Here is a 14937-nt window from a genome sequence, read left to right as displayed (position 1 = left end):
CACATACCATAACTCCTCTGCATGTCTTCTATATCCCTGATTCTGAAAGACACTTAAACATATGCATAACATTTGGAATATGTGTCTAATTACAATACATTGTTTACATCTGAAAGTGGGCTGTGTAAGACTAATTCTAACCCAAAATAATCCATTATACTTCTGGTATGATCATGTTATAAAGTCCAACTACAAGGTTGGCAGAGTATAATTCTGAACATTTGGCCTAGGGTTTTTCTTCCTCCAGAAAATCCAGGAAAAGGAACAGGTAAGGATGCAACATCGACAAATCCCCAAACTTACAGGTTGGTTTTACTGCTATCTTTCAGGACAAACTGCAGTGCAGAACTTCAGATGCAGAGGGTGGATGATGGAGATGGGGTGGGAGGGATAGGACACAGACAACACAACATGAACCCTAGTATCCTCCCCATCTCTGCTTCAGTGTGACTTGACCTCTCTTAACAGTCTTGTGTGTCTGTGCAACATTTCTAGCAATTGCTAACTGAGTACATGGTTGCAGGGTTTAAATAATAAACTTAAAACCATGTGTTAACCTTCAACATACAGGTGCTTAGAATGGAATCCTGAAAACAATTGTGCTGTACCCTGAAATACGGCACTCGACTATTTTCAGTGCTTCTGACCCCCCCTAAATTGAGATAATGCTAAACAGACCCAATTCGTTCAATAAAAAGAAGGCAACATTCAGTCTAGCAAAGTCATTCATTATAATATTTATTCTATGAAACAATGCTGAAAACATAAGATTAAAAAATGTTCCATGCATTTCATAAAATACAGAGAAAGACATTGTCATAAACAAAACAGAATAAGCAAGCCAAACCCCCTCTGAAAATCCTGAGCTCCACTCTCCACACTGCATCTGATGAATACAAAAAGCATATCCAGGAGAAAGAGCAGTCTGAGGAAAGTGGCAGGTTATCTGTCAATAACTGGGATAACATCAGCCCACAAGAGTTTTGACATCACCTCTCTGATCACAAAACTAAACTGATGCAACTTGCTTTCCTTGCTACCAGTTCCTGGCATTGTCTTTGGCTGGGCAACCAGGATAGCGCAGCAGAATTCACATTAGTTTGCTGTCCAGAGAGGTAATAGGGCCCAAAATGTAGGTAGCTACAGGAAGGTTTCAGGACCCAGTGGGTGAGAGGGAATGGCTGCTGTTCCCCTGCTGGAAGCAGGATGCAGGGACATGCCTTGACTCTCTTCCTGGGAGCACGGCAGGTGGAAAATGCACCCGGTGGAAGAATTATGGGCAGAAGCAGGAAATGTATCTAGTACCTCTCTTTAAGAATCCCAGTCACACACAAGAGATGCTGCATTACAGATGGATGCTGAGAGCAACACCTTCATTCACGTTACAAATGACATTGCTATAAATCTTCTTACTGAAAGCTTTTGATCCAGCTCCTTCTCCTCAACAGTACCAGGTTTGGCTTTAGCAAAGCTGTTACCAAGATCCTTATCTTGCTTTTCTTTTACAGAACCTCCCAGACTCCCACAACAGTTAACAACCACATAACCACCAAACACAAAGCCAGCCCAGTTCTGGGCTCTGATATAAAAGCAGCCCCACTCTTGTGCTGGGAATGTCCCAAAGCTGCCATAGCTGTATGGGGAGGGCAGTGTAGCGAAAGGAAGAACAACGCTCCACTTACACAAACACCTGCTGCCCCAAAAGCCCCACTCCACGAAGCCTTAGGAACACCATAATCAAAGAATTTCATGTGGGGAGGAACAAAGAGAGCACTGGGATCCTTTCCCCTGCACCTGGGGATGCATCCACTCTTCAGAACAGCATTCTTCCTTCTGCGAGCTCCCGAGCCACCTCTGCTGCAGCGCAGAAGGTTCTGCATCGGCCTCCTGAGAATGATGCACCAGCGAACATTGTTACAGTTTAAAAAGTGGTTTTCATGTTGAATCTTACAAAGCTAGAAACTCCTATTTTTAAAAAATCTTCAGTGAAGTGCAATTTACCCTGTAGCATGAACTATTACAAAATAAGAAGTATATAGAATTGCCTATGCTACACCTTAACTCTCTCTCTTTGCATAAACATATCAGGAATATGACTTCATATCACTTGGTCTTTTCACCTTCCAATTCCCAGAAGAACCCTATTCCATTCCCTGCACAAGCACAAAGGAGTCAAAAAGAAGACCCCATAGGAAATCCCAAGCCCGGCATTTCTCTCTTGGAGTGCTTGCAGCTAGAATAATGTTTTCTTGGTGGAGTTTTTAAAATTCAATTGTGTTTTATGCATTCCATTTAGCTTGCATTAAAAAAACAGAATATGCTGTAAGAAATTAAGGTCTTCACAGGTCTCCACAGGCTTTGGTGAAACACAAAGTCTTCTTTTAAAGTAACTGCCCAGCTTCCTCTATAGTGTAATTTCTGTGTTGTCCATGTAAACATTACACAGAGCCTTTGTACCACCCACTAAGCTCTTTGCTTCAATCAACTATTTGTGCCCAAAAGCACATCCTTATGTTTCTTCCTACACCACAGCCATCCTCCTACACCACAAAAGATGTAACAAAACAGGAATTAATCATAGCCTGGATACTTACAGGGATTGCTGCTGTTTGCTTCTGTCTTCGCAGCCTTGGCAAGTTTGGTTGAGTTCTGCTGTGCTTTGCCTTGCTCCTCTCCAGTTAGCAGGGCTTTTATTTCTGAGGGGATTTTCCCTTGGTCCATGGCCATGCACCACTGCTTGTACTGAAATATGCAAACACATTAGGCCTTAGCAAACTGCCAGGATCACATTAGCAGACAAAACAGGGCTGTAATCTTTACCTTCCGGTATACTCATTTAAGGTCTGAATTTACTGAGCTGAAGCCTCTTACGAAACTGCAGAGCACTAATGAGCTGAGCACGTGTCCATGGCTGCATACCTGGCCTCAGCAAAGGCTCTTTCAGTCAATACACTGCTACTCAGAGGCAGCACTAGACAGAACACTGTAATTATTAAACAACATGGAACACTCTGTGCAATTTCTCGCTGCTGGCATGCAAGAACACTGTTCCAGTTCATGGCCTATTAAAAACAAATATTTCACATGACTCTGGGGCTGATGGACTATTAAGAGGTCCTTTCCCATTGCGCAAGGCACAGTGGAAGCACATGTGCCTTATTCCTACTTCCTTCATCTTAAACTCTTCATTGCCAAACCCTGAAGCACACCAAAAAAACCTGGCGACAGTTGGCTGGCTTTTCACCTGATCCTAAACCTACTGCCTCGTAGTGATCAGCCCTGCCCATTCAAACGAACCTAAAGCCAGGGCAAAGCAGTGTCCTCAGCGCTGGTGACACTTCAATGGCATCCCTGAGGAGCTGTGTCTGTATTTCCAGATGAAACACTCTCTTTGGTTAATGCTGCTCATTTGGCCAAGACCCCATCTTACACATGCTGGAACCATCGACACAGAGAGCATGCTGCAAGAATCCACTTCCCCAACAGAGAAGCAATGACACCCTGTGGATATATGTTTCCCCTTTGATATTTTAACACCTCTTCCCACAATCTACCTCTCTCAAAGGTTTTTCAAAACCAGACATTTCAAAGACAACAGACTCAAATGTAATGGCACTTCCTTCGCTTGCTTCCAGTTCGGAACCAGCGCATAACTTGTGACATGAATTCATATTCTACACACCAAAGGAGGCAAACAGCTGGATGCATCTGATGTTTTGATACCTCCGGGCCAGCCAAATGCCACTGTCAGTCACTGTGGTCTCAAGAACAAATGTTCACGAGGACAGGTCCCAGATAATACTGAGGGTTAGGTTAAGTGATAGCTCCTCACCATTTCAAGCTCTTCTCTGAGAGCACAGATGGCTCGCTCTCTACTTGAAACCAGCTCTTCCAGGTACTGGTACCTCAGCTTCTTCCTGGCTCTGCACTCTCTTGCACTCTGACGACTTCTTTCAAGTTTTGCCTTCAAGTCTATTTTGGCTGGTTTACGACCTCGCTTGCCTGGTTTCTTTACCTTGCCTCCAACCACCTGAAAAGGAAGAGCACAATAAAGATCCTGTTCTGCAAAGGTAATGCTGGAACCATGTGATTGTAACTACTAGGAGTCGCAAGTATAAAATCTTCCATACAAATTCTGGAGCAACAGAGGAAATAAGAATGCTGAGCTATGAAGTTTTCAGGACTCTCTCCAGTGGCTCTATTTCTCTCTCATACTGGGGAGCCCAGAACTGAACACACTACTCCAGGTGTCTACAAGGGTATCGAGGAGGCATAGTCAGCTTGTAGTGAAGCTGCTTTCATATCACCAACAGCCCCTGCTCTAGTAGTTGCCAGGTCTGGAAATACTATATTATGGAGTTTAACACTTCAATTTAGAAAAAAATATAGTTATTTCTATCAATATAATGCAAAACTCAGTTTTGCTGCAGTCAACAGTTTTGGCCTACTCTAAATTCAGAATTATTCACTAGCCATCTGAGCTTCCCTGGGCTAGATTTCTTTCAAATGAATCTTGAGGAGTTTTACTGAACAGGGAACTCAGTCACACCGAGCCCGATCTCTGCTGCCTCTGCTCCAGTAGAACATCACCACTCTGGCCACGTTCACCCTCAAAACATTACTACACAGCCTGGTGAGTCTCCTCACACCTCACACAACCCGTCAGTGTTGAACTCTCCCTGTTCCTAATTTAGATCTCCATTGCAGAAATGTAACTCCCTAGCTTCTTGCCCTATGGAATGCAGCTTTTGCAATCACTTTCCCCTTTTCTTTGTGGCTCCTTTTTTACAGGTCTGAGAACTTCTCCTGCTACAATAAACTAAAAAACAAACAAACAAAAAAAAAACCCAAACCAAAACAAAACACAAAAACAACAAAAAAAGCCCCACCAAACCAAAACCAGTTTCCTGTGTGTTTACTCTGTTCTTCCCCACCCAAATATTTTATTCTTAACATGGGGGCATGGCACAAGAAAGTCTTAAATATGGTCTGAAGCTCAGTTCACTGGTCACTGGGTAGTATCACCCTGTAAACATTACATCAGCCACACACCCCAGATCCCCTCTGAAGTGAGGATTTGTCTTTATTTGCATTCTGACCACACTGTTTGACTGGAGGGGGTGTGGAGAAATACACCTAACACACACCTGCATACAAGAATTTCACTGCTGCCTTAGTATTTCACCATCCTGTATACAGACAGGACTTTTTCTAATAGGCAGTGTTCAAAGTATCAGAGTTCATCATTAAAAAAAAAAAAGGCACTTTTACTGTGAAAAGCTACAAAATAAGTCATTTTTAACATTCAAAGAAGTCACTTGTTCTGCAAACTTAGCAAGCTGCAATAAAAACAATAACAGTGAATTGATGTGCCAGAATGAAGAGGGAAAAAAAAGGATTATACAATTGAGCCTATTCTTTCTTTGGAAAGTGAGTCAACAATCACATGCCAACATAATCCTACCCTCTCTGTATTGTCCCTCCTAATTTATTCAGGAGTAGCTGCCTACCATAAGCAAATGAAAGAACAGAAAGTACTTAATGGACATCTATGATAATGAAACAAACACAATACATTCAGAAGAACAAAGGAAAAAAAATGAAACTCTTTTACACTTGAACTGCTGAATACAGTTTGAATAATTCTGTACTCCATCAAAGTGCTCCCCTTAAAATTTTCTAGTTCAGAAAATCTAGTGTAGTTCAAGTTCAAACTAACCAGATGTGGCCAAGGCAGAGTGCAGGAGCTCTGAAAAAGGGAAACTGACTGTCCTCTTTCAGGCATGACAAGGTCTGTCCTCTCATGGAAACACATTCCTGGCTATGCGTGGTGTGATCCATACTCCCAGTTCAGCAGAATGCAGAACTACACAGAGTCTTCTCAGGTGGGGCTGTAGGCAGTCACAATTTGCTTTCTACTATTACTTGCACTTGGAAGATTGATGGATATTACATTATACACACTACAGCCAAAGTACTTCAGTTCTCAAAGACTTTTAGCACCTGAGGCTTTTCTGTGCCAATGCAAGGTAGTTCAAAGTAAATCTTTGAATTCAAGAGCTAGATAAGGTCTTGTAGAGACATACACTGCAGCTCTCTCAAAAAACCTTGGCCACTCTGGGTTCTGACCCTCTAGAGCTAGTGAGCTGGCACTCAAGGCTGGGGCCCCAGCACACCCCACACTGCTGTGTGAACAAAGCAGTACCTCGAGTCCTAGTCCTGCAGGGGAGCACTGACAGCCATGCCCTCTCCCCCCAGCCTCAGGCAGGTAAATGGTTCCCACCATGCCGTTTCTCACAAACAGCAAGTTAAAGGCTGCTCAGCACAAGGCAAACAGATCCGGATCCACCATTATCCATAAATTGCTTTCCCTTTGATCATTCCAGAGAGCATTCTACAGACAGGTGTGCCAATTGCTCTCCCTCCAAGATCTTTTACCACTGTAGCAGCCCTGCACACAAGCTCCCTTAGGGCAGCAAAAGGCTTGTACCTCTCAACCATTCAACCACTGTTGCTTGCCAACACTCTAACCACCAGGACAATGGAAATAACAAAAAGCTTCCTTGCCTTTTGACTCTAAGCACTAACACCCTAATAATCTGCCTTCACACCATCCCCAAAGACTCATACTATCTTCATGGCTCCTGGACTTCGCCACACAATTACACATCACCCTGCAAAGGCAGCAGTGGAAAGCAATGTAATTAAATCCTACATCCTCGTCAGTTTTGTCTCACCAATATTCAGAAACTCCTGCTGTAACCTTAAGCAACCCAGCTGGGGAGAAAAAGGCCTGGGAAATCCTTTGCCCCCATCCAGCATCACCGTATCTCCCTGGCTTCTAGTCATGTTTGCCTACTCAGTTGCTATGCTGATGTGACAGAAAGGAGACAAAGCAGAAGTGATAGTTGATGTTGAACATGGCAACAGACCAAGCACACATTTTTTGTCCCTTTGTATTCCTCTTGAGCTTATAAAGGAACATGATCTATTAGCATTCAGCAGTGGAGATGTGGGTTTTTTTCAGGGAGTCATAAGCAATCAAGACTCAGAACATTAATCATAAAAGTTTTCATAGAAATATTAATAAAGGCACGCATTAGTTAGAGATCTGACAGAGCTCCCATTTCAGTTCACTCACAGTTCAGAAAATAGAAGAACATAATTCTTTTCTCAGGCACATGGTGTGATTCTTGGGGTGTCCTGCACAGGGCTACGAGTTGGGACTCGATGATCCCGATGGGTCCCTTCCAACTCAGCCTATTCTGTGATTCCATTATTTCCTTTTTAATACACTGCTTAGATCATAACCTCATTCTTGCCTCCCATCAGTGTCCAGGCACAAAGTTATTTGACCTGGGATTGGAAATAGCTGCAGTTACTCAACCTGATACAGAAAATCCCTCAGACTTCTGGATTGTTTTATTAGAAGGATGCAGCAGATCTCTCCAAAATCCTTGCCAGAATGCACAGCAGAGAGGTCCTCCTCAGGAAGGAGATGCACTCATAACACAGCTACTAGCACTCACAGCCCTGAGGAGCTGAGCCCCTCGGACAGAAGACTGTGATAAAATTGGCCTCATCATGACATCTACAGGTTTGAATCAATTTAGCAGATTAAAGCCACACCATCCTAGGCACTGCTCAGCACCTGTGATCAGCAATGATGATCACACTGAGCAGGTCAGCATCTCACAGAAGCTCCGAGTTCATTTACCAGTGTCCGAGGTTACAATGTAAGATGTAACCAAAAGTACGTATTTTATCGCCATCTTCATAAGCAGTTAAAACCAGGTGGGGCTGTGTTCCTTACCTCCTTCATGACTCATCCCTGATAACTCCCTCCAAGGGATACCTTCTGCTAATGGGCCATCAAGGTTTCACTGCATGACTCATAAATTACATCATCCCATTGTGAAATGCTCTGCCCAGGGGGAGGAACCAAGCATTCCTACAGGAGCATCTACCACAGGATTCCCAGAGGATAAGAGCTTGACAACCATCACTGGAGAAGGACCAGATCTTTCTACAGGATCACTGCTTTGACAGCATCACATCCATCACTCCAGCAAGGACTGCAGCCACCATTTAATCGGACTGCTACCACCACCCTGACCGACAGGGTGTCAGATTGTGCACTGACTTTGTCAGTGTTTCTGTACTACTGCATTTATTTTAATTTTCCTATTAAGTTGCAGTTCTGACTTGGAATCTCTCACTGGTTTGCTTTCCAACTAGTACAACCAATAAACAAGCAGCTCCATCAGCCAGTACTTGAGATCCAGTTCAAGGAATCATCTTAAGCCGACTCTTCCTTCATTGCACTGGCAGCTGAAGGTATAGGTCTGCAGAACTTAACTTAGCATGGAACTGGTGATCATCTAGAGAATTTATATAAAACTTTAAAAATTATTAGTAAGAAATAAAACCTAAGTGCTGTGTTACAGTAGAGGGGGGAAGAATCTATTCCCCCTTGCAAACATTTTCACAAAATCAGACAGCAAATGAAGCCAGTCACAAGTCTCCTAATAAAGATGAAGTTTTCTGATCTTCCAGTTCAAAGCATACCACTCACAGTAGCAGTACAAAATCCAGCTAGAGAGCATGCTTGTTATTCCTCCATTGAATGACATTTTATATGCCCAACAAAATTATTTTACTTTCATTGGCAGACAAAATGCATCTGATAAGGAACCAAAAATGTAAGATACTATTTAGTGAGCAAATATGATCTAAGTTTTAGGCAGATGTGTCAACAGAAATGAATCCTAAAACTCTCATCATACAAAGTGCTTCATGTAGTAAGAATATCATGTTCAGCACAGATGCATAAAGAATACTGTCTGTCTTTGCTGCCAACGTCTGTTTTAAAAAAGCATGAGCTAGGACTAAATATCAAGTTTTCATAAGGTGTTATTCAGGCACCCAGATGAGTAAGTGCTAATGTTCAGGGCAGCAGTCACTCAGATGCCACCTTGCCACTCCACTGGTGACAACCCTCCTCTTCCCCCCCTGAAGGACTTACACAGCCTCACACAGGGAATTATGTCCACCACTGTGCCCTACACATTCTCTCAGTTCACACGAACAGAAACCAGGCACTTTTCTAAATCTGTCTCTGTTACAACTCAGGGTCAGGGATGGTCAGCTAACTCTACCATGTGCATCCTCCCAGCCCACTGTAACAATGAAATAAAACTGTTCTAGCTGGTTTAGAGGCTTTCAGCTCCTCCATTTTACTCCTTGCAAATATGAGCAGACGTGTCATCTGAGCAATGCTGAGCAACAGCTTCTTAAAACAGTTAATGATTTGAAATTGCTTGTATCAAATTATAACCAAAACTGTTAAGGTTTTATATTTCCAAGCAAGCAGCAATGAGAATGCTTTATGTTTGGACATGATCCTGGGTGGAAGACTTCTCTAGCACATTGAGAACCTGCATACACTGAAAAGGCCGTGAAGGCTGAAAACATAGCAGCCCACCTCCTTAACAACTGAGATCATCTCCACAGTAGCTCTGGCCCTGTTGTGGCACTCAAAGCATTACCCAGAGCTGACTCCAGGATTGCCTGGGAGATCTCTCTCCCTGATCCCAGTCAGCCACACCAGCAAGGGTCACAGGCTACAAGACAGTTCATGGCCGAAGACCCCTCAAGCTCTCTGTTTTAAACACAAGATTTCACACCTGGCTTGCTCCCACACTCCCTCCAAGGGACACCTGCATCCCCACAACTATGACTCAGGACCACACAGGACTGAGTATTTGATGCCTCACAGCCAGGCTGTGGAAAGCAACCCAACTCCTTGAGCGCAGCTCTTTGCTGAGAGCCTTCCCCTGCTCTAACACCAAGTGTTCCCTCAAAAAGGAAAGCTGCATGAACACCAGAGCAAGACATCAACAACTGCTGGATCCATAAATATAGTAACATAACATCTTTTTGTGCAAGGCAAGAATAGTTGTAATAAAAGAGAGCAACCCCAACCTTTTTTGGTGGCGGTCTGGTTTTTGTTCGCTTGTTTTTAACTTCACTGGAATAACAAAAGTGATCTGATGTTAAAAACTTTTATTTCTCATTTCTAGCTGTAAACTGAAAATTTAATTACTCAACGAAAACTTGTCAGTGTTCCCTATAAAAACCTCTGTAATTAATACAAAAGATTGCAGTTAGATGTATAAAACTGTATTTTAATATTTACTAACAAGAGTTATCAACTTCTTACCCTAGTCCCTGCTCCCCAACACATACAACAAATACATAATATGTTATATGTAGTCTTGTAAACTGACCAAGAAATTTCACCTGTAAAGGCTGAAACCACAATAACAGAGCTTCTCCTTTTTCCTCTGTCTAAATACTTCAGAGATGCTCAAGTGTTGTTTTAACAGGAATTACAGGAACTGCTACATCACTAAACTCTTTCCCTTACACACCCCATAGCTCAAACCACAGCAAGAAGTGAAACCAGTACCTGAACAAACCCTACTTTAAAAGCAGTTCTGTAGAAGAAAAAAAGGTAATATTTTGGGTTTGGGGGTATTTTTTGTGTGTGTATGAATAATTTAAGAACATCCTTCTGAAATGAAACATGAAATTTTTCTAGATCTGATGTTGAGATATTCTATCTATCCCTTTATTTCTTACTGTTTCCTTCCAATTTTGAGGAATATGTTAACAAGAACCATTCTTCTAATACTCTCTTAAACCAGTTAAGGCTAAATTAAAGTGCACCATGAATTACGGAAAACTTTTCAGCCTGCAAGCTCAATTCTAAATTCTTTATATCACATAGATGAAGGCAAACACTGAACTTGGCTGCAGGCAGCTATGGAATGGTCACTACACTACCAACACAATTTAGTTGATTGAGTTTTTGCAGGGAAAGTCCTTTCACAGGCCAGCAAGGAGGAAAGCATGACTCAGTGGAATTTTTAGGAGATTTCAAGGACATGCTGGCTCCAGTTGTAACCACAGTGGCCATAAGATGAGGTATAAATAGTGCTTGCCTCATCCTGACACAGCAACCTGCCATGGAAAGAGCCCTCCCAAGGGAAATGGCATCTCTTGAACAGAGTCACCAAACCCTCAGGGTGACCTGCAGCCTCAACTATAAAAATTGTACTTGGGAGTGAAGACAGGAAGAAGAGTGACTATTCCACTCTGTTGTTTTTTGGGTTTTTCCTATTCAACTCAAAATCAGTTAAAAAAAAAAAAAAAAGACCAAAGATTTGACTTTGTAAATAGATACATTTTATTTAGCAAATGTGTCATAAAATGTTTCAGGAAAAAAAAAATGCAGACTATCAGGCCTCCACATAACACAATGGTAGATCAAAAATTATTTTTAAATGAAAATCTGAAGTTGGGTAGTACAAATAACCTACATCTGATAGAGAAATAAAAATCACATAATACTCATGAACTATATATGCCTCCAGAACTCAGTCTTCTGGATCTTCTAAACTACTGCCCCAATTACACAAACTTTGATGCAGTTCTCAGACATGCAGATTTCCCCCAACCTCCTTCACAGCTTTCAGACAAGGCTTTAACAAAATAAATTAGTATACCTGTTAAAACAGCAGATGATCATAAACCTTTCATATACTTACAATCCATTCTGTGGATTATGGATTGCCAAATTACTGATCGCTTCTAAATTTCTTTATTCCCCAAGAAATCGTATCAAGTATTTTTCCCCTCTTTGAATTAAGGCAGATCAGCACAGGCTGTGTGAAAAAGAAAAATTCAAGTGGAGTCTCCAGCACGACCCCCAGGACAGCCCCTAACCAGCACTCCCGTGAGCTGAAATACCCAAACTCAGCTGAGTTGCAGAACGCTGCACGGAGTGGGCACAGCAGCTGTCCCTGCCGGCCCGGCTTTAGGGGCACCCCGGTACAAGCAGCTGGAAGCTGCATTCCTTGGGCATCTTCCCATGTTTGGCACTGCTCAAGTGGAAGCCCTGCACCGTCAGGGATGCCGCTCTGCTGCTCTTATGAGACAATGCTGGAAGAATCCAAGCTCCAGCACCCAGTACAAGGCTGCAACTCACGCTCGTACCTCACCATTTATGCACAGTTGCTATTTATCTAATAAATTCAGGGTGCTGTTGGCAGCATGAACCACTGCACCACACCACTGGTAGTATCCAGCCTTTGGCCCATGCCTGGAGCTTTAAGGAAACACCAGAGGCAGCACCGAAGCGCTGCAAGCAAGAACGAAGGGGGCAACCCGTCCTTCCTGGCGGCTGCAGCGAGCAGAGCCCTTCAAAAGCAGAATTCAGAAAGCTCCCTGCACCCAGAGCCTCACGGGCTGCCCTCGGCTCCAGCTCCCGGGTAGGCCCCGCAGCCCTTACCTTGCTGTCATCCATGTGTGCTGCCAGCCCCGATCCGCCTCGCCGCAGCCCCTGCACGAGGAGCAGGCGGAGCCGCCCGCCCGCGGCCCCGGCGGACACCGGCGCTCACAGAGCCTCAGGGCCGCCCGCGGCCGCCGCCATCGCCCACCGCCATGTTTGTTTACAGCCGATGGGCGCGGTAGCGCCGGCAGAGCGGTGCACGCTGGGAAGTATAGTCTTGTTCGGCCCCGTCGCCATTGGCCGCTGCCCTGATGGGGACGGAAAAAACTACAACTCCCAGCAGGCGCAGCCGAGGAGCGGCACGGCAATTGGTCCTCGCCTCGCCAGCTGGGCGAACTACATTTCCCAGGAGGCTGGGGGCGCTTCCCCGCCTTGCGGACCAACTGAGTTTGTTGTTTTGTTGGTGGTTTTTTGTGAGGTTTTTTGGGGTTTGGGTTGGGTTTGTGGTTTTTTTTTTTTTTTTTGGGGGGGGGGGGGGGTGCTGTCTGTCTGTCTGTTTGTCTGTTTTCTAACGCTTCCGACATTCCACGGCTGCGCTCCTGCAATCCCAATGGCTCGGGAACCATGACCAGGGGCTGGTGGGGCCGGGGCTGTCTCGAACTAGATGAAAAAAAACCAAACCAAACCAAACCAACAACCAAAAAAAAAAAAAAAAACCAACAAAACAACACAACAACACGTTTAAGGTTTTTTTTTTTTTTTTGTCACCATTTTGACCCCCAAAAGGTGTTGTTTGCCTTGCTTTCCCCTAAGAGTTCCTGAAGACAGAGCCGAGTTTTCCAGACCACCTGGACACCGTACTGAGCTCCCCCAAGCCTGGAGAAGCAATCCTGTATAATCCTTTGAGAATACCCAGTTCCCTCCCGTTTTCCTGTGGACACATGGCAGAGATTTAATGTTGAATGCTCGATGCAAAGCAAGGCCATGCATCGTCCCGTGCCTGTCCCTTGAAATTAGTCCTCTGCTTGCTGGAAAGACACAGGTACCCCAGTGCACAATTCTTTAAGCATGGCCCACGTTTCAAGCTCGCGGTGAAACCTGAAGCTTGGCGTGTTTCATGTTGCTGCATGTTTCTTTTTATTCATGCAACTCTATCCACAGGAGTTTCCCATGACTTAATCTCTCTTACATGCAATTGTTGGGGCTGAAGGCTTTGTCATGGGATTTTCCCCCTGAATCACAGACCTTCCCCTTGGAGGGATATGCTTGCTAGGTGGCAGAGACAAAGCACTTTCCAAAGCTTTTTTTTTTCTCTATAAGCTTATATGCTGCTCAGTTGTCAAAGACAAGTCAGTTTGCACACTGCTTCCTATTTGCTTGTCCAAAAACAATGAATCAGTTCTGGCAACTCCCCCCTGAAATAATAGTAATAAAAGAGAGGGATGATCAGTGTGTTAAACAAGAGGCAGCAGCTAATAAAGTGGAAGGAGTAGCTCGCTATGAGCTTGTCTCTTGTGATCCCACCCCCACTTTTGCCTTCAAATTCTTCCAGAAGGTGGTGAGGCACCTCATACTGCCTTTGGCACTATCCTGGGGCCATAAAGCTGGCTTTAAAAGCCAGCTGGGGGTTTCCCCGGTGAAGGGAAATATTGAGTGGCAAAGAGCCAACATAGCTCACTTAGGCAACCCTCTGTTGCAACATGAGTGGAGGAAGGAGATTAGACAGAGCCCTGGTGCTGATTCAGAAAGGCCAGAACCCTTTTAACCAGCAAATTAAAGTTTTAGCTTCATCTTTTCCTCCCACTAGATTGCCCCACACTACCCATCCTGCTTTATATCATGTAAGAAGCAGAGCTCCCAGCTTCTGAGCAGGATAAGCACAAGTTGCCTGCCTCAGCACCTAAGAGCTTCTGTATGTTAGCAGGGAACAACTCAAACTATGCATTTCAGTCTGCTTTTCCACTCTGGCTCTGCTGTCCTCCTGGATGAATTTGGATATGCGAGTTGAGTGGGAGTCTGTCAGAAAGAACAATTGTGAATGGAACTGGATATTATATATATATGCTCATATAGAGAGAGCATATGATTATAACATTTTAAACTGATTTTAGCAGCTAGAGGAAGTACTTTACACAGTAAATAGTGAATTCTTGGAGCTTACTGCCACAGGATACTGTAAGGCAGAGAGTACAGCAAGCTGAAAAAAAATTTATGTTTCATGAAGGGAACCATGTATTCTCTATCACCCCTAATCCAACAGTTTGGAATATTGGGGATGAGAGGAGTAGAGGACAGTAAAAGGCCAAGTTCACATATTCTTCCTAGGAAGTGTCTCTTCTTGATGACCAAAGGTCTGACTCAGCAGGTGGTTTTTTGGGGGGTTTTTTTTTGGTCACCATTTTGACCCCCAAAAACTCACAAATGAATTAAGATTTTTAAGTAAAACTGCCTTGGTAAAAGTAAAGGCAGATGATCTCTTTCCTAGACCAACTCATCCCCACTAACTGCAGGTTACTTCTGGTAACTCCTAAGAAATTCTCTGAGACATCCTGAGGGCTTTATTGCTGAGCCATAGTGATGTACACCAAGGAAATACTACCTTGTGATACACTCAGTGTCACAAATCATTTTGTGCAATAACT

At 43.8% G+C, this 14937-nt stretch overlaps 1 protein-coding gene across 1 annotated transcript; it reads right to left on the bottom strand.

Moving 5' to 3' along the window:
• Positions 1-721: 721 nt before the first annotated feature.
• On the bottom strand, positions 722-12525 carry CREBL2 (cAMP responsive element binding protein like 2). The gene is made up of 4 exons (XM_082279671.1): positions 12356-12525; positions 3833-4030; positions 2595-2742; positions 722-1887 (listed from the first exon to the last, which is right to left on the bottom strand). Coding segments are annotated over exons 1-4 (363 nt in total). The 5' UTR covers positions 12371-12525; the 3' UTR covers positions 722-1885.
• Between the last annotated feature and the right edge of the window lie 2412 nt (positions 12526-14937).

Source organism: Coloeus monedula (genome assembly GCF_965178545.1).
Source record: "Coloeus monedula genome assembly, chromosome: 4".
In the NCBI taxonomy this organism is placed as follows: Eukaryota; Metazoa; Chordata; class Aves; order Passeriformes; family Corvidae; genus Coloeus; species Coloeus monedula.
Note: the sequence above shows the minus strand (reverse complement) of the source record. Positions and strands in the feature narration are given on the sequence as shown.